Genomic DNA, 23,190 nt, shown 5'->3' on the forward strand with positions numbered 1-23,190 from the left:
AAAGAGAAAAGAAAGGCGAGGAGGAAACTCGATCGCCGACGTTTTTACAACTCAACATATGAAAACTATAAAATACAAGAGGGACTTAACATTTCAGCAAATGTAACCAAATGTGTTGTACATATGACAATCTCCAAAACACAAAGGTTGATTGAACTAAAATGATAGAGACACATTTCAACTCTAAAATTTCTCCTACGCTGAAGGAATGAAGTGAAGGAATTTTGTCCCCATATGTCTTTCATACGTCTTCATCTCATTATGGTTTCAGTTGTTCTTCACAGCGCTGTTAAGGTCCTGGCACCTCAATTCAGTTTAGTTCAATTTATTAATTTAGCACCATTCACAACAAATGGCATCTCAAGGCACTTTACAAAAGGTTGTTTCAATTCAATTACACACACCTTCCAATTGATCCCAGTCATCAAACGGTGCGTTAATCTCAGATTATTATTCAGATTAGTTAAAATCCAGCGGATTGCATCGAGTCATTAACTTGCAGCATTCACTCCTCCGGGATGAGCACATAGTGACAGTAGACAATCGCCTGCGTTTGGTCATTGATTTTACAGCAGTCCCTCATAGTGAGCAAGCATCTAGCGACAGTGGAGAGGAAAAACTCCCCTTTAACAGGAAGAAACCTCCAGAACCAAAACCTGGCTCAGTACATGCAATTAGTCAGTCATAAACAGGTTGAGATCTGGGCTTTGGGCCATTGCAACACATTGGTTCTTTTCTTTTCTAGGCTTTTTGTTGTATACTTGGCGCTGTGTTAGGAATCATTGTCCTGTGGATGACCAAGTTTGACCCAAGTTTCAATATCTGATAGAGACTACAAGAAGCCCAAATTATTAGGCACATATCACTGTGCTGTAAAGCTGAACTGAAATGTTTGTTTCATTATTATCTCTTATTTAACTAAACATTGCATTTACCAAAAATAACTACTTTGATTATTACATAGCTCATAAGATGAGCTATGTCATTGCTCCAGAACTTTTGTTATTCACTCTGACACAGTTTTGAAAACCAAACTTGTTCTGTCTTAAACTCTTCTGAAAGAAGTTATACTTTACTTTTTCTAATTTTACAGTCATGAACTTTAACATCTGACAGGCTCACAAAGCCCTGTCGAGTCTGACATAGCACTTGTGGGCTTTACTCCATTTTATTTGAGCATTGTGCAGTATGGCATCGAGGTAAATTTGTCTGTTGGGCAGAGGGTCTTAACTAGTTTTCACATGTAAAAAAGGCCTTATAAACATCTCCAGATTTATTGGCAGCAATATAACTTCTGATGTCTTAACACCTTGGTATTGTGTTAATACACACTGCTAGAGCTAGAGCAGAAACTGCCAAAACAACAGTTTCTATAATAATTAAAGCATCCTTCTGGACTAAACAAAACAAGATGTTAGTTGCACCTTTAACACACAAGTAAATGCTGTGCAGACAAGATGGGTCTTTGATGTTATGATGAAAGTGAGTTTAATGTGTTTGATTAAAAGAAAATGATACTTTCATTAAAAATACTGGAAGCTGTGCAGACCAACCCATGTGGTTCAGCAGCTCAATGTGTTCCAGTTTTAGACTTGTAATCCTAAAACTGATTAACAAATGTGCGACTGAGCATTGCTCATTTAGTCATGTTGTTTTCCTGCCAAACAACCCCAGAAAATGTAAAAATGTTCATTTGCATCACATGAAAACTGGTTTTAATTCAAACGTCTTAAGACATTGAATATCTTTCTAACTAGAATGCTGTCCAGATTATTTAAAATTGCTTGTTTTTTATCTTTTACTCCACATCCTTACCCTCACCCACTTCCCCCAGCACCCTAAACACGCAACTCAAATGGCAAACTGAAGCAGCAGAGCAGAAAAACAACTTTGTGCACATACCCTTTGGTTTCAAAATTGCCTATAAGTTATCAACACGCAAATTCATGGTGCAGTGAGCACACAAACATGCACACATTTCTAAATGTTCTGTATGTGGCATCACTTCATGCAGCCATGCGTGCTTCATGTATGCACGCTAACCTGGTGTTATCAGAGTCGATGGTGTGAAACAGTTTCTCCAGCTCCTCCTCGTTCAACGTGCCATCAGAGAAGAAAGCCTGGAACTCATCCAGAGACAGCTTCCCATCATCTGCAGGAGAAACAGAAAACAAAATCGCTTTTAAATTGTCTGGAGAAAGAAGATCATGCAGATCTAACAGTTGTTATGTTACAGCCTTATTCCAAATTGTGTTGAATTACTCTCTTTCCTCAAAATTCTACACACAAATACCCCGTTATGACAATATGGAGAAAGGTTTTTGAATATTTAGCTAATTATTCAAAACAGAAAACCAAAAAAAAAAGAAAAAAAAAAATCACCTTTACATTCATTGAAGCTCAAATTTGAACAGTTTCCACTGATCATCATTGAGATGTTTCTACAGCTTTAATGGAGTCCATTTGTTGTAAAGTCAGTTGATCAGACTTAATTTGGAAATGCACACAACTGTCTAGTTTGCTGAGTTTGCCAAACGGTACCTGAACGACTCTCAGACCAGGAGAAATAAGATTCTCTGCTCTTGGTAGTTAAAATAACTACAAAAACCTTCGTTCTCAGTATTTGCTTGTGACATTTGAGGAAAGAAATTAATTAAAAAATTTTGAATAAGGCTTTAATTACTTTCCAGATGCACTGTACAGTAAAACTTTACCATATTTTCTTGTAGCTTCAGTTTTCTTTAAAGCTTCCCACCGTAGTCAAAAATAGATTTGTGTTTTTTTTTTCTTATTGGAGGATAAATAATTAAAAATGTGAAATGGCTGCTGCTTCAGCCTCTGAAAGTGTTGCCCCTTTTATTAAGTCCCAGGGTTTATCTCTTTTCTGATCAGCAGGAGAAGTTTTCTCTAGCCGAACATGATAGGTATTTTTCCTTTCGAACCTATATAAAATAAAGAACCACAGACAACGTATTATGAATTTTATAGCCAAGCTTTTGCAAAAGGAGAAAACACAGAGAACTGCTCCTCTGACCAGTTCACCATGTGTTCTGAAACTCTGCAGTAGAGCTTGTCTTTTTATTAACACAAAACAAAAGCAAAGGGGGCTGGTGCTGATAAGATTAGGAGCCCCCGAAACGAACACAATCAAACACAGTTTTACGACTAAGGAATTTCTACCTAGGGGACAGTCAGGAAAAACAACAAAGGTCGTAAAACTTCTGATACAATCAACTAGCAACCCAGTTCCTAGGTGTGATAACTAATCAAAGGTCTGAGAAACACATTGTTAACTGTTTCACATGAAGATAAACAGACAGTTGTGACTTCCAGGTCAGTTCATACACACATAAGGAAGAGAATCACTTTAAAAGAAAATCACAATGTTCTTTAGACTGAATGTAATCTAAAGGAATAATAAAATGATAATACCAAACAATCTCTAACAGAACATATAAACCAAAATCAATACACTTTTCCATTGACCTATAGACAGTCAGATATTGATCTGTTGCCTGCTGTATTAGTTTCACACTGTTTCCAAATTGTAACGAACATTGAAAACGTCCATGTTTCAGCTTTCTAATATGCATTTTCAAATTTATACTTATAAAATGTTAAATGTGCTTTAATTTACAACTAATTTTATTAGTTGTAATTTTTTTAGCTCAGACTGCAGTCACTCTGAGCTGCAGTGGGATTGCTCCATCATCTCCTCCAATCTGCCTCTGACTGATCGGGAAACATTACTTAATGTCTGATCCCCTCATGCAACATCAGCTGAGAACAAGTTGCATTATTTCATTAACTTGCCATCTGCTGCTCTGAACTTTCGTAGCTGACTGATTAGCTTAATTTTTCTAAAAAGATTATTCTTTTAAGAAGAATCCTCGACCCTTCACCATTTTTACAATGCCTCAAAAGCAATACAGCATACATTATAGTTTAACCCATTTACATTTTATGGCTGGTAAAGTAGTTTCTGACCTTGCCTGTTAGTTAGAAAAGAAAAGAAAAAACAGTAAAGCAGAAAACAAAGATGCAACAGGAGGGATTTGAAAGTAGTTAATATTGAAAAGGGATTCACAGCAGTCCTGTGTGCAACAGTGCTGAATATTGTGTAGCTAAATGCTGTAAATTTTATATTTAAACTACTAATGCTTTCCCAAAATCGCAAAGTCTAAATTGATTTTTGTGATAACAAATTAGATTAAAATAAATAAATAAATGATGACTATATTTGGCAATAATTGATGTTTCCATTCTTTTTACTGTTCCATTTCATATTTTGATAGTTTTTTTTAAGCATCTTTTTGTTTAACTTTCTATTTGTTTTTCATTGATAGGAATTTATTTCTACTTTATATAACTCTACGGATATATTGTTTTTGTACTCTTCAATTACGTTCAACTTTTTAAAAAAAATTCAGAAAAAATATATGCATCTTCCATTTTCAGATTTTAAAGTAATATAATTGTCATGTTGAGGGTGAAGATGGAGTAGGACCCAAACGCAGAGCAGAATGAAGCAGCGGGTAGGAGGCGAAGATTTAATGAAAAAAAAAAATTCAATAAGAACTTACAAACCGGAAGATCACAGGGAGCAATAGGGTAGAAAATGAGACTCCAGCAAGGAGAGAGAGCAGGAGGTGTATAAATGCTAATAGAGTGAATGATGCAACAACAGACTGGGGCTGATTAACTAACGAGTTGCAGGTGTGAAGGCAGAGCAGATGCCATACTGAGGAAATGAGAGAGATGTGGAAGCATAGAAAGAGGTGACACAAACCTATAAACTCTGAAATAAATTCTAAATGACACTAAATAATAAACATAAACTAAAATAACCAGACTCAACAGAAACAAGGCTGAGGAAAAGAAACTAAGGAACACAGAAATACAAATTAACAAAAAATTCAAAACAATTCAGAATCCTGACTAATTGAAAATTGAAGACATAAATTAAAGATATAATTTAGTCAGCCCCCGTCCATTAAGTATTTGATAACTTCCTTAACCTGCATCTTTGCTTTTTGAATTTAGTTTTTACGTTTTGGCAGCTATGCAGCATGTCATTATCTACATGTGTCAGCTATACTGTTGGCCTGTCTGTCTCTCCATCATACAAAGCTTGATATCAAATATTAATTTACTCTGCCATCAGAGTGAGTCCATGGTTAAGTGTGGTTACTGGGTGTGGCTCTGGGGCCGCTGCAGAGCACAGAAAAACCACGAGGCCAAGGGAACTGCAGCTTTTACAAAGGACGGAGTTCATATGTGCTGCTCTTCAAGTCTGCCTTCTCTATTCCCTCTGCACTTTCTCAGTTGCACTTTTAAAACTTGTTTTCACTGTGATCTTCAGTTTTGGCAAGCAATACCCCTCCAGTTATCTGTTGTTTACGAAAAGCAGTGTAACCTCATTACTATACGACAATAAAACTAAACCTGATACCATAAATGCAAATACATATGCAATAAAAAAAGGACAAATATTCACATTTACCTCTGAGCTAATACTAGAGGAAAACTGACTCCAGGTCAGTTTTTACTAAAAATAAACTGATTGTAGTTTAGGGAGGTTCTTTTTGATCCTTCGAGTGCCTACTTTTCTTCTCTATCAAAATCACAACTCTCTTCATCTTTCCTTATTCTATTCTTTCATCTTATTACAGATACACACAGCAGAGTATATCTCAAAAATGTTGTGGCATGCTTAATAAGACTAAAAAATCTGTTTTTTTTAGTGTGCTTGGAGTAACCTTTAAATGACAGAAGGCGTGACTTCTGAAATGTCACTTCTTGGTTCCACAGCATCACTCCTACTGTGACTGTTCAACTGATGTCCACCATGTTTTCACATTCTGAGCCATGAAAAAAAAGAAAAACTGGTGTTTAATGCAGCTATGACCCATTTTTGAGCCCTACTTTCCTCTATCAACACACCATGCTAACCTCATTTTACAAAAGCATAACACACTCCTCAATTACATGTCTAACAAAACCTACATCTTTCCTGATTCCTGACCCATTTTTTTTTTTTTTTACCATTTTCAAGCTCTTTTTGTCAAAGCAGTTGTACACAAATGTAATGTGCAACTTCTGTGTTCTCTGTTGGGAGTTTCTCTTTTTGTATTCTCCTAATAGGACAGCCAGGCTTCAAAGGGCTACTGCTGAGCAACATCCATGGATAATTTCTGCAGCTTCCTCTCCTCCATGTCCTGGTGCTGCAGCCAGCATTCACCAAGCAAACCCCTCCATAAATAATGTACAACTCAGATAAGCACTCTGCTCTGAAATCACGCAAGTCACCATCATCAGAGGAGGTGATGCAACAGCATCCTGCCTCCAGCGAATGAGACTCCGCAGACTGGCATCGTTTGCTGAAACGATCTTTATTTTATTGTCCAAAAAGGTCCATCAAGGGAAATGGTTTTAATGCAAGGGAAAAGACACACTCACACAAATGTACCATAAAGCAGCAGAGAGGAGACGAGATGCAATGCAGGCGAAGCTGCAGTTACTGAAGGTCTGTGATTTGAATCTGCTGATTACTTACTTCTCAGCTGCAAAATTACCGCATGTTTTGATGCTATAATCAATTGTTACCATAAAGATTTCTGTCAAATGTGCTTTATACACAAAGGCAAGTGCAGAGATTTACCAGAGCAACTTATTTCTGGTAGCATGAGAGTTTAAGGTGATGCCTGCCATTGTTAAGACAAAGACTAACTTGGAAAAAACAAACAACAACAAAAAAAACAGCAAGATCCCTTGATGTAGTGGCCTGGCCTTGACAGAAAGTCACTAGTAAAGAAGGGAAGGGTTTTTTCCCTATTTTGGTAAAAAAAAAAAAATTGCAAATCAAAATATACCCTAAAGCTTTGCTCTCCAAAGTAATACTAGTATGATGCACCTGCTTTAATATCTGCCTGCTTGGATTTGCTTTCACAAGTATTAAATAGTTTTGGGTTCATAAGGATTTACAGCAACACTGAAAAATGAGTCATTAATGGATGTAAAAACAAAACGGTCATGCTTAGTGGAGTAATGGCTGATAAATGGTGCCTGATATTCAAGCATCGTCAAATTAGCGATAAGCATTTTGTTTTATTGTCCATATTAATAGTGGGAGTTCCAAACTATTTTTCTCTGCATTATGTAGAAGCTAAATTGTTTGGAAAAGTCTAATGAAAGAAACCAACATGTAATTTATTTTATATCATTGCAATGTACCTATGATATATCAATATAAATATTTATAAACAAGTGTTCATGTTAAAGTTCTTTAATTGGAATGGCTTGAAAGAAATGAAGGACAATCTTTCCAATGCAGATTTGAGAAACACTGTGGAGTCGAGATGTGATATAGTGACCAACAAAAATCGAAGACGACTAAATATTTAAATTCAATCTGAGGCGTTCCAACAAAACATTAATTTTAATTAGTTTGCAACCAGGTTCATTGCAACATTTTTTGTTTGCTTTTATTTTAATGTACCTCTTGAGAGATAATTTGCTTTGAGTTGTAAATTAAAGGTCAGACAGTTTAGAAAAATAAAAATATCACAAAATTCTGGCATTTCAATATGTTTCTACACTTCTGAAAACTAGTTGGGTATCAAACTGTGATTGACATGTTGTTCTTCTGTTTTTGTCTCATTTACCTGGAAAGGAGACGTTCACTTCTGCATATGACAGAAGTAATTAATTAGAAATGTGTTTTGACAAAAACGGTATTGAGATGCTAACATGCAGGTTAGCATATGCTTTGAGAAAATCTCAAAATAAACAAAGCACTCAAAGAAAAATGCTTGTAAATAACATGAAAAATTGTTAGACTTGCTCATTTTACTTGCATACACCCAACTCAAATCAAACATTGTAATTTGTTCATTCATTGAATCACATTTTGCAAATTGAGATCCTTAGTCTTTTTTTCATTTTACCATTAGGTACATAAACACACCACTTGTTTCATCAGGGGTCTTCAGTCTGAAAATGCCCCAAAATTAATCCCACCTAAAAACTTCTTTGTTAAGCCAATCACAGAAAAAGGCAGATCTGCATAACCTCACATCTGTGGAGGAGCAAATTGCAGGCGGTGGAAATGCCAGGAACGCACCTCATCATTACAAGGCTGCCTAATGGCACCGTATCAGTCCAGAAGAGGTTCAGGTTTGATTCATCTCTGTAAACATGAGATTATACGCTCTGCAAGAGTAGCTGATTTCATTCTTAATGCAGATTGTACCCTTTTCGGAGGTCAGGAGGTGTTATCCGTTCTCCTGAGGGAAAATTGTTCGAAAGAAAGAGAAAGTAAACTCGCTTGCCAAGGCTTTTCACCCACAGTGAAATGCTTTTCTTAATCCCAAGGTGCTGTAAAACGATAACCTATTCTTTGGATACACTGACTCTTCACAAGAATGATGTAATTGCTATAAAAACTGTTCTGTTGCAAAAATCTAATTTTGGTTTAGGGCTTGTAAGTTTTAAAAGGACAGCTGTACTGTACTTCTTTGTAGTTACTTGTTTCGCTTTGTCTTTTACATCATTATGTACATCACTCAACTGATCATTGAGTTGCCATGATCAGTTGTCATAGCAACTCAAGGGGGGAAACTGACCCTGCTTCCAGGCTCAGAAAACAACCATCGCTTTCTCCATCTGTCATCAACTAACACATTTGTTGTACTTCTGCTTGTTTCTGAATATCTCTTTCCCTCCACTTGTCTGCCTAAAAATACACTGCTCAAAAAAATAAAAGGAACACTTAAACAGGTGTTTAACACTTAAAGTGTTCCCTTTATTTTTTTGAGCAGTATAATTATTTCCTGAAGGGATATGGGAGGGAAACGTTGGAACAGTTAGGCTTCTTTTTACATTAGATGGATTAAAAAAAACACTAAAACTGCACTCAGATATAGTTAATCTGGTCCTTGTTGACAAATGAGTTCATCTGAAGCTCACATTGAATCCCACCAGCTCCCCTGATAGTCTAGTCACAGAAACAGCAGCACAAATGAGGAGAATGGAGAATATAATTCATTAGAGGAAAAGAACGGTTGCCATATTTAGAAGTGGCACTGCAGAAAAAAATGAGTGAAGTAAATTTATGTTGTTTAAGTCATGACACCTGCACAGAAAGCTGTCATGGTTTAGCGAATCAAAATTAAACATTTATGAATAGTGGCTGAATAGTGGTTGAGACTTTTCTGTGAGTATATAAAACTGGATAAGTATGGTACCAGTTTTGAGCTTGATCTGATCTTGATTAGTAAATAAGAATAATTCAAATCAACATAAATGCAGAACTTTAAGTGAATTAATAAAATATTCATAAAATAGATATGATTAAAGAGGACACAATACAAAGCTACTTCCCATTATTGTTTAGAATGTAATATTTAAATGTATTTAAATATGAATCCCCTGCCACACACAGAAATAGACTTTGTTTTAGCATTCAAGCTGAGAAATACTGGAAGGAGAGCATTGGTGGTCATTAATTTCCATGTCCTACCAGGTCTTCTGAACTGGATTGCTTTGATCAAACCAGCCCTGTTTGCTGGGTTATTTGGTGTTCAGTATTGCTCTGAAGCAACTTTAATGCCTTCACATAATAACTCTATTTATATTGAAAATAAATCACACACACAACTTAACTATTTACAATGTGGTGACTTAAAGGTTATCGGTTGTACTTGATTTTCTTTAGGGGCATCAGAGTAAAGCTAGATGATTACACACATCACACTTGCTGTGTGCCTTGTTCCTTAGACTTCCTAATTATGTACCGCTTTGTGTTGATCTGGAACAAAAAATCTTAGTGGAAAAACATTATTTTTATTTCAAACATGACAAAATGAGAAAGTTTTGTCCAAGGCACTGTAAATCCAATTTTATTAAATTCTGTCAAGAACTTTCTTAGTTTGTTTTGTTTTTTAAAAAACAAATTCTTATATTGTTCTGCTTAAGTATTGCAGAGGACAAACAAAATGTTTATGGCAATGTGTGAATATATCATTCCCATCCATCTGTTCCTTCTGACAGACGAGGAAGTATGGTGCTGTCAGTTCCTGTTCATCCTCAACATCCATCAAAACCACACACCTGAAATACTGGGAGTTGGTATTTCACACAGGCTTTAATAAACCTACACATTACAACCAGTTAGTTTCTTCTGATGCTCCACTCAGGTATCCACATCAACATTAATGCACATGAATTCATCCTTACATGAACACCTGAGCAGACTGTGCTTGACTGGATCCACAACTTTCATAAGGACAGACATCCAATTAAACATTTAAACACAAGACAAGCCATTCAGGCTCATTTTAGATGGGGGCTTGGGGGAACCTCTGGCTCCAGGTAATGTGACAACAGAAGCATAAAGCCTCAACACTCTGGGTCATTAAACTGGGCCATCGACTCTCTAAAGAGAACCGCCAACAGAGACTGAAGTGCAGACAGCTGCATATTCTGCATGAAGAAACCGTAACGTTTAATAAATATAACACGTTTAAAAAGAACATTTCTGAAAACATCGTTAATCAATAGAATTTTAAATCACCCCTAAAAACACAAGAACAATTTTCGACTTTGTTTGTGGAGGTCAAAAGCTGGAATGGTTCTGGACGCCACATAGCTCAGTGGTAAAGCGTGTGGCCCATATACAGGCTACAGTTCTCCACTCAGTTGTCACTAGTTTGATTCCCCGATCTGGACATTTGCTGCCTGTGCTTCTGCCTTTCCTCTTGTCCACCTAGAGTTGAATAAAGGCTTCTAGTGTCATCTACAGCTTGAATAAAATAAGCTTGAATGACCAACCCTCTGCCATTGTCTGGCTGAAAAGTATTCTTGTGGTGGGTGTGCAAACTGTTTATAACAAGTTAAAATTTTTAAGGATTTAGGAATGGAAATCTTCACAAGTTTCTAAGAAAAACAAACTGGAAAGGCAAAACATAATGAACAAACTCAGTACAGTTGAACAGAATATGATGCTGAAAAAAATATTTCAGTTATAACAAATGTTAAAGTCTGCCACATGCTAGCAGCGCTAGCTAAGATCACAAACTAACACTACAAGCTAATGCACTATGTGTTCAAATATTGCCTTTATGTAGTGATTAATAGTTTTCATTCTTACCTAGAAAAAAACCCTCTAACTTCAAAAATCATGATCTCCTGACATGTGGATTCTAGTTTTGGCCGATACTGATTTTTTTCTGAAATGTTGCTAAATATAGCAAGAAAGTTGCTGAGTTGGTGACAGTGGGTTGACTATTGTTAATTACAAATGTGTAAATATAACGGGCTGGTCTATCAGAGCACAGCTGCTGATTTTTAGACCTTAGCTGAGGTAGATAAGACCAATCTGATCGACCAATCATCAATCTCCTAAAATTAGAGACTGATTTATCTTTGCACTTACAAAAAGTGTTGCACAAGTATTAAAAATAGCCTTGAGTATTTTTCTTAGAGTCAATACTGAGTTTAAAATTTTTGTTTCATGACAACTCTAGTAGGAGGGCTGCATCACTCAGCAGTCATCATCGGCACCCAGGAAGCCGACAGACACAAGACACCACGCTAGAGCAGCTATATGCCCCACACAGAGGTAAGTCATCACTGAAGCACAGGTCAAGCCTGTAACACGGTTCCTGTGATGGTCATACAAATCCCCGAAAGCGAAACTGCCCAGCACCAAGCAGGAGAAACCTCTGCAGAGCTCCCAACATGCTGGGCAGGCAGGAGCTCAGTGTGGTACCTGGAAGAAACAAGGGAGGGAGGGCACATTACCAACCCACCTGGTTAGCTAGCCCTCTGGAGGTCAAGAAGGAGGGATTCCCATAAGAGCCCAGTTTAGATTTGCAGCCAACAGTCGACTTGACACACCCCCAGAACCCATAGGCAGCCAGACAGGAACCCAGCGCCCTGGGACATGGTCCGAGCACCTACACAAACAACAGCACACCACAGGGGCCGGCCCCCCGCCAACATCTTCCTCCTGGAACTGAGTAAATAAGCCATGGCATGTAAATTGTGACTTTTTCGAGGCGCTAGATATTCCAAGACCTAATTGGTTGCACACTAGAACGGCTTCTATGAAGAATATTTTATAAATCCTACATGAAACTTATGCTAAGATCATTTCTATGTCTCAATCTACACCGGTTTTTGGCAAATGAGGCCTATTGTGTCTTAAATTGTTTTATTTATAGCATCACTGCTCTGTTTCTTAATAATAAAAAAAGCAAAAGGATGTGCGCAATAATTTGTCTTAATGAGAAGGATACGATTCTGTCTGCATGTCAATGCTGACAGATGGATCCCTGTTGGGAGCAAGTCGCTCTGTGTCTGTCTGCATGAAGAGATGAGCCACAGTAAATGTTCATCAGCCACCCTTATCTATTTTCTGTCTCAGTGGAGAGTGGAATGATGTGTAATTATCATCAATCTGCACCCTGAACATAATAATGTTATTATTAGAGGAGTGTGGCTGCTCACAGTACAATACAAGTGAAGATGATGTGTATCTGTAAAGTTCAGGAGTGACTGTGTGTCTCTATCCTAATGATGAGTAATCCTCTCTGATGGCAGATAATGGAGGCACCTGTGAGGACGATCTTTGTAGCAGATCCCAGCATCATTGGCGGCCTCCCTCTGAGTCCTTTGTGGCTGATTTTCCTGTTATAGGTTCTGTTCCTGCAACTTTAGCCAGTGATATACTTACAATGTCCACAACTCATTTTTGCAAGATGATGGTGTTTAGAGGAAGATAATGGAGCATCGGGACATTAAACAATATTCTTTTTCCCATTTTGTGTCAGTTGTCTGTTTTTAATATCAATACACTGAAGCCTCAGCAGATAAGCATTTAGGGTATGATGACCAATTTGCTTAGAATGAGTAATTGAAGTCAATTGTTTTGATACAATCAAATGGTGTTCCTGAGATAACTTTAATTTACTAACTTTCATTATAAGTGAAATGTGAAAGAAGTGAATTGGAACCATGAAACTAAATTTGAGTCTGTTTCTGTGACTGGACTTATATACTTCTGTATATAAATGTGATCCATTTGTCTTTTAAAGTGTCTTGAAAAGACATCAGGCCAAACTACAACAGCATACTTTTCATGTTTAATAGAGGAGGATAGGAATAATCCTACATTTACTTCCAGTGCAGCTGAAACTTACACAGAGTCATAGCTCTGTTGAGCCATCCATTCCAGCAGCTCTCAGTAGAAATGACTTTAAGGGATTCTACATAAATAAAATTGATTCAACAAGTGTTGGCATCCTCTGGAGTGATAATTTTTGTCCTCAGTAAAGAGAGGCAGCACTGAATGCAAGTGTGGAACCTGATCTGTGTTTGGACTGTTTTCATTTAGTTGAGCTCTCTCAACTAAATGAAATATTATCCCAAATATCAGCTACTTCCAAACCTTCAACTTGCATGTTAGATCCAATGAAAAATCAAACTGAATTCATTCACAATTAATTAATTAAAGAACTTCAAGTTTTTTCTTAATTGAATTTGAAAAGACACCACCTGTTTTGCTAAAAAGAGAAAAAAGAATAGGTGTCCTGGAGGGCAGGCGACCAGAGAATCAAACCTCATCCAATGTTTGGAGTTTAAAAAAAAAACGTTTTCTAGTCCTTAAAGTGAGTTCTGGGTTTGCCTAAGGCTCTGCTCCAACAGAAAACCATCAAGGAAGCTTTTCTGGGGGCCTTCTAATCCAATTCCAAATAATCTCACTACATTTCCTTCTCTAAAATGACAAACCTCTTTCCCTCTTCTCTAGGGTAAAGCCCAGACCATCCAATTCTCATTTCAGCCTCTTTTATCCTGAACCTGGTACTTTCAGTCAGCTCTCATAACTACAGCTGAGGCTTAGGATGCAGATGCATCAGTAAATTCAGAGCTTAGCGTTTCACAGTCCGTCTTCACTACCAAATACCAGCGTAAAGCCCTTACAGCTCCAGGCAAGACCCGATCAATCTTTCCGTCTCCTGCTCCATCCAATGTACTCAAATTAGAAGAAACCTGTTTAGCTTGGTAAATGCAATTATCCAGTTCTGTTGTCTCTTGAGGATGAATGAAAGCCAATAAACCAGATTATGAATTACAAGGTTATGTTTTCTGTACAATGAGTTGCTTTCAAGATGCAGCCTGAATAAAGCCTTGATTTCAACTTTTCACTTCCTTGGATTCTGGTTTAGATAAAATGGGCTTTGTTTAGACTATATAAACCATCTCAAAACAATAAGCTCTCCTCTCAAAATGGGGACACTGTGAACATTAAGACACAAGACAAAGTTAGTCTTAGACTTCTTTGGCTTTTAACAAGTTATTATATGAACTTCCCAAATAATTAAATGTAACCTAAACAGAAGGTCTTTTAAGTAAATTAAGATTCAGATAATAGAAGGTATGTTTGACCTTAACAACTAGATTTCAATATTAACTCTCTAAATCAGACCAGAGTTATTGTTTTCCATTCAGTCTTTGGCAGATTATTAACTGAGAAATTAATCTTTATTCTAAAACTACTTGACCAGTTGCTTTTCCATATACCCTAACGTCCTTTGACATTCAGGTACACATAACTATAACAACATATTTGTTTAAAATATGAAAACTATTTTTCTTGACAGCACAAAACAATAGGAAAGCACTGTCTTTATGAAATGTCATTTAAAAAAAAACATTATCTGAAGTCTGATGGTGAGTTTAGCAGTACATAAAAAAGGAATGATTCTAGTTCTTTGTGCATACATCTCCGAGTCATGTTTTTATGCACACGTGAAAACATTTTAAATATTGCCTCGAGTTACGGCTGTGATGTTTGCATGCAATTGCTTTATGTTACACTGGCCCTTATAAAACAGAACTCATTTATCATACAAAGCCTGCATAGATCTCACTGAAATAAAGAATATTAAACCATAAATCAAAACTGCTGCTTTAAAGCTTTTAGGGTATTGCTGTTATGTAAATGTATACTTTTTAAGACCCTCTAAAGGTTTTGCAACCCTTGAACTGCTGCAGGTTTTCAAAAAGACTTAAACACCTCCCTGATTTGCAAAGATTTTCTTAAAGTTTAAAAATGGACTAGCTCCAACTTTACACTTCTGTTTGGGTTATTATTGATAAATTCATAAATATGTGAAATGCCCGCATGCTGCCTAAGGTGGATTGGTTCACCTGGCTGAGAGTGTACCGTCCACACAGGAAGTCATATTTTTCTCAAGCTGGTTTTACATCAGCCCCGAACGATGTTAAACATTACGAGCTGTGTAAGGAATTTAGACTCCTCTGTGGAAACACACACAACCAATGGCCTGAAAAAAACCAGCATAAAGTTTGGGCTTCGGAAGAAAAGGTTTTGCAGGTGAAGTAGAGGAAAAGGGCAGATGGCCAGGATGACCACCAGAGAACATTTTCTAAAGCAGGCTTGGTAACAAAGTAATTATTTCAGGATGATAATGCATCGGTCCTCAGTGCAGACGATATTCAAACTTTTTCTCAGGGAAAAAGATCAGCTCAATAACATGGCCAGCAAATAGTTAAGGTCTCAGTACAATTCTACACTGGTCTGTCAGTGGCTAAATGAGAATGCTGCAACTCGCTTTAACAATAATTTTGCTTTGTTCATTTTATCTGTCAATTTAAAGAATTTAACAGGTTTGAAAAGTGGGAGTTTGTAAAGCCATGTATGATGGATTTTGATTCATAACATGTTTTATTTCCCCCCACAAAGGTGCACTTTACAAATCCAGACACATTTTAATAAGGCATAACTTTAGCTTTTAACAATTTTGAACTTCTACAAAATGTACTGAAGCAATATTTTTCACAGAATCTCATATAACTGTGACTGACTGCAAACAAAGATACAACAGAAACAAAAATCATCCATTCGTGTTGGGGAAGCAACTTCTGTCGGTCAACAGGGTTTTGGAAAAACACTTTTGTCAGTGGTAAAGTAGGAGTGTCTGTTTATTGGCAACAGCTGCTGTACTAGATGCCATCTGCCGGGTGGACATCAAATGTAACTCGACAGGAAAAATCAGTGAAGTGTGTCAGAAATACAGAAGCAGCTGAGATATGGAAACAGAGGTGAAGCTGCACGTGTGAAGGGGAACAATGAGGGAAAATACTATTTAAATATGAGGCAATTGGCTCTGTTGGATGCACAGGAGATCATCTTATATCACTCAGAAGATCCTCTGTTTTGACAAGAAACACTTCATCAGGCACTCAGTTTTGTTCTGACATACAATGCCTTACAAAACAAAAAAAACAATGAACCCCCATGAACATTTTCATCTTTGTTCAAATGACACCAAGAATTAGAATTTTATGTAACAAACACACAAAGAGTAATGCATATTTGTGAAGTGAAGAAAAAATAATGGACTGTTTCCAATTCTCTTTATAGAAAAAAAATCTGTATTGCGTCTGTATTCAATTCCATCTACACAGCTACCTCTAAATAAAATCCAGTGGAACTCAATGAATTAAGAAGTAACCTAAATAGTTATTACACTCCACCTGTGTAAGACATAATCTCACCATTAGCACCGCAGAGATTTCATTAGAGAACAAACAACATTGTTAATTATCAAGGAACACAGTGGCGAATCAGAGGTAGAGTTGTAGAGAAGTTAAAAGCAGGGTTACGTTAAAAAACAATGTCTCAAGCTTTGAATATCTAATAAAAAATCGTTAACTTAAAATAGAAACAGGATGACAACAACAGCTAACCTACTATGGTGATTTACCTGAACTAACAGGCAGGCAAGAAGAGAAATATTAAGAGAAGCAGAGAAGAGGCCAATGGTAACTGGATGAGCTGTAAAGGTTCATAGCTCAGGTTGTAAAATGCATCAGCAGAATCACTATTAGTCACGCAATAAGAAGGAAAGACATCAGAAGTCAAATGAAGAATTTGACACAAACCAATCAGGGGACAAAGGAATGTGGCAGTGTGCAATGTGCTTCTGTTGATTAAACGCCTGTTTATGTGGATATAAAATAACACACACATCTTGTTTGTTTTGTCTGGATTTTTACGTCATTTGATCATTTGTCTGTCTCTGTTGCTTTCTCTGCCTGTTTCTGTTTTCAACTCCTGCAAAGCACTTTGTGTTACACTTGCCTGAAGAAAACAAAAGTTCTCTCCCAGTGGAAGAAAAAAAAACCCATCAGCATCAATACAGTCCATAACAAGTAGACTCTGAGTTGAACACACCACTGTCAAAGCAAACTAAGCTACTCTGGCACAAAAGGTGATATCTGTTAGTCTAGAACAAACCGATGAACCAACAGTCCCTTCACTGAGCTCAGCTGGTAGGCGACACCTGAGTGCAAAGTAGAAACTGAGGGAAACAGCTGCACAGGAATGCTTCTGGGGGTGGGGGGGGACTTTAGGGAGGTTAACTTTGGTGTCATGGCAACAGTAGGTCATAAAACCTCATGGGAGGAGAACAGAGGTATGCTGTAACCAAGGGCAACTGCGATGTTACTGAGGTTGCTGTATTCCTGCTAAGAGAACCAGGTTTGGTGCCTTATTACAGAACATGTCTAGATTCCCCCCCTGACCTCTCCGTTGGTAAAATGCAACTAGAAAAACTGACAAAACTTCTGGTTATGAAATGTATGTCTGAATGCATGCTTTACCTTAGCAACAAATTCAGAGAAGTCCAACAGTTGAAAGGAAAGTGATCAATAAACAGAGGCTAAATAACTAAGAGACCTTTAAAACAAGTTATTATGCAGATGACGCATTAATTCAGACACACCCAGCAAGGCTACTGTGTTAATTATACGGCACATAAATGTCATGCCTTAAGTGCCCCTGTTGCTTTAAAGCTCACAGCAGAAGACCCCCACTCTTCCAATGAAGCACACAGAGAGCATGAACAGACAAACCAGAGTGCATAGCACAGACTCAGAGTGGCGGCTCCCAGCTACCACCGCTGCTCATTAAATACAGAATCAAGTTGAGCATTAGCAGCTACTGACTGGTTCCTTCCCAATATAAAGTAGAGCTCATAGAGGAGCTCTACTTTATATTTTGTTCAAAATAAGAGTCAACTCCACCTGTCGTCTTGTGGAGCTGCGTTTGCACAAGTGAAAGTCTGCTACCTTCTAAAAGTTTCCAAACCAACATGCTCCCAATGAAAACTACCACCACCAATTATTAAATCATGAATTAACAGATTGACCTCAAATTTTGGAAAGCTGATTTCTATTTCACAGTAAGCAACCAGGATTACTGTTGCTGGACCTGTAGAATCATGGAAACACTTAAATATAGCCTGCCAGCAATTTCACCTCTAAGAGCTATTTAATATCTTTAAGGTCACTGAAAAGAAACTTCCATAACTTCTCTTTTGACCAATGATTCAATGACCTGAGAGGTGCAGGTGAAGATGCAAGGTATTCCACAGTCTTTATGTGGCCACAGCAAATGCCTCTACTTTTCCACTATGATCTTGGAACATCGAGGAGAAACTGGCTGGTTGAAAGGTGTGTGGATGCTGAGGAAAATCACATAGCTAGGAGGAGTTAGTTCAGTCCTCGAGGGCTGCTTCTGAACCATTTGCAAAAACTTGAAGGATGATTCATTTAGCCATATATAAAGAATGAGAATATTCTACAAGAGCGGTCATACATGCATGACTAACTTTCTCAAGAGCCTTAAATGAGAGTTAAAGCTCTGATTTAGCAATTAGTCATAGTTGGAAAAGGCTTGACTTGATGACAGCACTTATGTTTATCCAACTGAAGAACTATCCAGATAAACTCCCAATTCCCTCACTGCAGAATAGAAAAATATCTGCACTAATTTTTTAATAGTAGTTGATTTGTTACCACATCTATTAGTTACCAAATTGTCAAAATTGCTAGATATTGTCAAGATCCAAGTATGAATGTCATTATTTAGTAGAAAATAAGTTCCTGGTTCACTGTTATCTGCTGTGGTTCCTATGGAGAGTTCAAGAATTGTTTTCCACAACTCTTTTGATTAGGTCCTGATTAAATAAAAATCATTGTGATCAACAATACACTAAATGTGTCCATATTTATAAAGAAATTAATGCAAAGATGTTAAATACCACTAAAGGCAGGAAAACTACCACAACTTATGCTTCTAGCACAGTTTGAGAACTATGGATTTACAGAAGAACTCAATTAAATTATTATTAGATGGCGTTTGACTTTTGAGTGTGATATTCTTTACCACGCAAAGGATGGACCAACGCCCACAAAAGGTACCTAAACAAAGAAACAAACTGGTTGCCCTTATTGTTGATTGAGTGTTAAAATGTCGTCCTACCATTTGGATGCTAACTAAACAGATCTCTGAGCAGTTAAGGGACTGTAAACTATCAGGGTCCATTTTCCGTCTAGAACTAACACTGTCATTCTGTCGAGTCATGATTCAGCCCCACCAGTGGACAGAAAACTTTTATAAGTCCAGCTAGATAAAAATAGAAAAACAACAAAAATCTATTTATGTCTAGGAATCTGTTCGATTCCCCATCTTTTTGTTTCATAAATACAAAACTTCAAAATACTTTTCACTCAGTGCTTCCCTTATCAACTAACCCTCAGGTACACATAAACACCCACATAATAAACGGCAGTCTGCAGAATAATTCGGCGTAATCTCTTCGGGGCACAACGCCGCCCTGATCTCATCACTGCTTGTTTGTTCAGTTTCTCAAGAGGGTTTCAAGAGAGCATGTGCGTGTGAGGGGGCGAGCTGGTTGAAAAGGTCACATCAGCAAATCAATGATTGCCTCTCATATTTCCAGCAATAAAGCAAAGAATCTGATTGGACTGATTAAAGTGCTTTGTTCATGATTGCTTGTTTATACTCAATTTTGGGGGGGCTTTTAGTTTTTTTTCTCTGGCCCAAAATTTGTCCAGCAGCAGTCTGTAGTTCAAGTACTTGAAACATGTTTTATGTAAATGAGAGAAAGTTTAAAAGAAAGTGATAAAAGACATTTTTTATAAACAAAAAGAAGTCGATTTTCAGATTCTGACAGTTTAAGTTTGCTTAAAATTAAAGGGTTACTGTAGATGAGCTGTTCTCTACTCTTATTTTTCTGTCATAGTGAGGAACTTAAACAGACTTTTAGGTATAGAAAGCTGAGAGAAGATGAGAGAACCGACAAGTCCAAATGGACTGCATTCCCACAGGCAGCTCAGATATATTTCTTCACAAATATCAATACCAACCTTTTCCACCTCACAAGTAAAAAGTTGGCACATTTCAACATCTTGTGTAGCAGGGCTAACAGGCGTCCGTCATAGCTTTTTTAGCAGCTGCCTGCAAACCCAAATAAACGGTTGAAATAAAGCAAGCCAGTATTCACCTTTTTTTATTTTTTATTTTTATGGTAGGTCTGATTCCAGCACAGTGAAGGGCAGAAAACACCAGGTGAGGAAAAATGTCTTCAAAGAGCGTCTTAATGTTCGGCCTTTGATCCAAATCCAGAAGACCGGGACAGCAATCCTCTTCTATTTGCCTGCTGTCACGGTCTCTTACACAACCTGTTCAGAAACCTTTTTCCACCCTCAGCATCTCTGCACCACTGTCCTGCACCACATTTAAAACTTTTTTAGATCAAATAAAGTTAAGATGTTGACCTTTTAATCATAATTTATATTTAAGTTAGGTCAGCCTGACTTTTCTCCACATAATGTTCTCATATTCACGAGTTCCTACAAGGTCAATGACAACCTCCATATCTGATACCTATTCTCATCTTTTTTTGATGTTTTAATGACAATTATCACAACGGCCTCGACCTGACAGGCCATTTCTTTAAATAATAAAGAAGTAGCAGAGCTAACATTGTGGAAGTATCTTTGTTTTATCAGCACAAGCAGAAAATTATGGAATAGGCAACACCAGAAATACCAGACGATATTAAATGCAATTAACTCTCTTAAAACCGCAGTAGCGCCAGTGCTATGGTAGTTTTCTTTAGAGCAAATTTTTTTAGACTTTCCTCCTTGTGACTCTGACAGAGCTTTTTTCTGTTCAGCTCATCTGTCTCCCTTGCCTCTCTGGGACTTATTAGCGGCATTGTACTGTGATTAAAGACTGCAGGTAATTAGATACACATGACACCAATCTGACTGAAGACCAGCAGAACTGCCAGCAGACAAAGCTAATGTTCCAGTAGGTGAATAGTCACAGTAAAATTATTCAAAATGAAAATGAACTCTCAACACGTTATGCAGATATCTCATTTTGACAATCACTCCAGTCATTTCAACTGACCATTTCATGGTAATTAAGAGACTTGACTCTTAAGCATGAAAACACATAAGGCTTTTATATTACTGTATTTCCAGGCTATAAGTCCCTCTGGAATATCAGTGAAAAAATGTCATGAAGAAGAAAAAAAAACATAGTCACGTTTATTTTGAAATTGTCAAATGAGACAGAGATGGTTGCAATGCATGAAGCGATTACACAAAAAGGCTGCAAAGTAATTTATATTCATCTCCTTGACAACTACCTGTGCGTGGAGACTTCACTGCATCCCTCACAAACCTCTTCTGGCACCACGTTTTTAAAGAACCCATATGTGGAATCGTTCCTCCAAATCTGGCCATCTTGCTTTTAGCCAACGATTAGCTTTCCTTGTAGCTGCAGACAGCAAAATCTTTACTCCTTCGTTCATGTCTATCAATATTAACATTTAATGCAACAGTAAAATAAAATTGTCATAAAAAAGAAAAAGGAAAAAAAACATATGCAAGTTGCACCTGACTATAAGCCACCGGACTAGAAAAACTATGAAAAAAGTGCGACAGCTTTGCAGTGGCAAACAGGAAGAATAAAAACTATTTTATGACATATCTCCAAACTGAAAGTCTGCCTTAAAATGAAAGGTGTACAGCAGTGAGGGATTTGCTTATCCTCGTGTCCCAATCAAACTACTCCCAAACAGCCAGAACTCAGAACTCATTCAGCACTTTTCTAGAGCCATTAGTCCAAAATGCAAGGTTTATGAGAAGCAGATGAACTGCCAAACTGAGGGACCAGCTGGCTGATACCAAGTGCATCTGTTAGGGAAGCTCACACACAGCCTTACAAGCTTGTTAATTATTTCCTGGTAGCTACAATCATGGTCCATTTTAAAATGAATGTTTTTGGCATTTTAGAAGAAAACCATTTTTGACAACAATCTAGACAAGAAATATAATTAGTGACAACGTATGTCTACCAAATTTTTAACTACTTCTGGGAAATATCTAGAGCTCTTATCCATCCAGCCTTGTTATGTCGTTGTTCTGTTGAATAAACCAAACACTTGAAACCCATCAGCAGTCTGCTCCCCCTTCACCTTTACAGCACCGGTCACCCTGCCTTTCCTCACTGTTCACTCAAACTTTTGCTTCCCTCCACTTGGTGTATTTACAGTCTTGACTCTTCAAATACTGCAGAGACTTTTGCATCACTGCAGCTTCTGTTGCTTGAGTCTCTTCACCTCTGCGACTATTTTCGTCTGTTTGAAGGTTATTGTGCCTACAGTCACACCCACATTCTGTTGGATGCTGCATCCATTTCGGCTACTTTATAAGTCTTCTGGTTAGAAAATCTTTTATAAAAATAACAGTTTTTGATAGCTTCACTCTAAACCGCAGAAGAATAAAAACTTCCAACATTGCTAAGAAGGTAACTGATGATTGTATGTTATGTTTACTGTCATTCAAACTAAATCAAATATATCAACTTTAAGCCTTTTCTGACAAAGAGGGAGACTTGTTGCAGTAAACATGGCCTGTTTCTTAGAAAAGAAATTAAGTTTGTTTATTTCATTGTTGTGTTCACCTCATCATCACATGGTTTACTTTAGAGAAAACAATGTAAGTAAAGTCACTCTATAATAATATTTGTTTTTGGACTGAAGCTATAAGATTACTCTAGATTAAGTAAGTGCTCATTTGTTTTTAAATGAATGGATCGTCTTCCAAATGTATAAGAAACAAGGAGCAAGTATTTGTATTTCCACACAAATACAGACAAATGCAAATGTCTCCAAAGTCCATTTCACAAACAAGACCAACAAATAAAAGCCAAGTTATCAGTTCAAGAGGTGATTTCTACTGTAGAAACAAAATTGTCTAGAAAGGACAAAAAAAAAATCT

At 37.2% G+C, this 23,190-nt stretch overlaps 1 protein-coding gene across 2 annotated transcripts in view; it reads right to left on the bottom strand.

The window, feature by feature from the left end:
• necab2 (N-terminal EF-hand calcium binding protein 2) overlaps positions 1-23,190 on the bottom strand; it is a 107,081-nt gene that overhangs the window by 73,720 nt on the left and 10,171 nt on the right. For both annotated transcript variants that reach the window (XM_023351427.1, XM_023351419.1), the window contains exon 3: positions 2,044-2,152. In XM_023351427.1, the coding sequence (XP_023207195.1) occupies positions 2,044-2,152 (109 nt within the window). The remainder of the gene's footprint in view (positions 1-2,043; positions 2,153-23,190) is intronic.

The sequence above is a fragment of the Xiphophorus maculatus genome, chromosome 2 (genome assembly GCF_002775205.1).
Source record: "Xiphophorus maculatus strain JP 163 A chromosome 2, X_maculatus-5.0-male, whole genome shotgun sequence".
Classification (NCBI taxonomy): domain Eukaryota; kingdom Metazoa; phylum Chordata; class Actinopteri; order Cyprinodontiformes; family Poeciliidae; genus Xiphophorus; species Xiphophorus maculatus.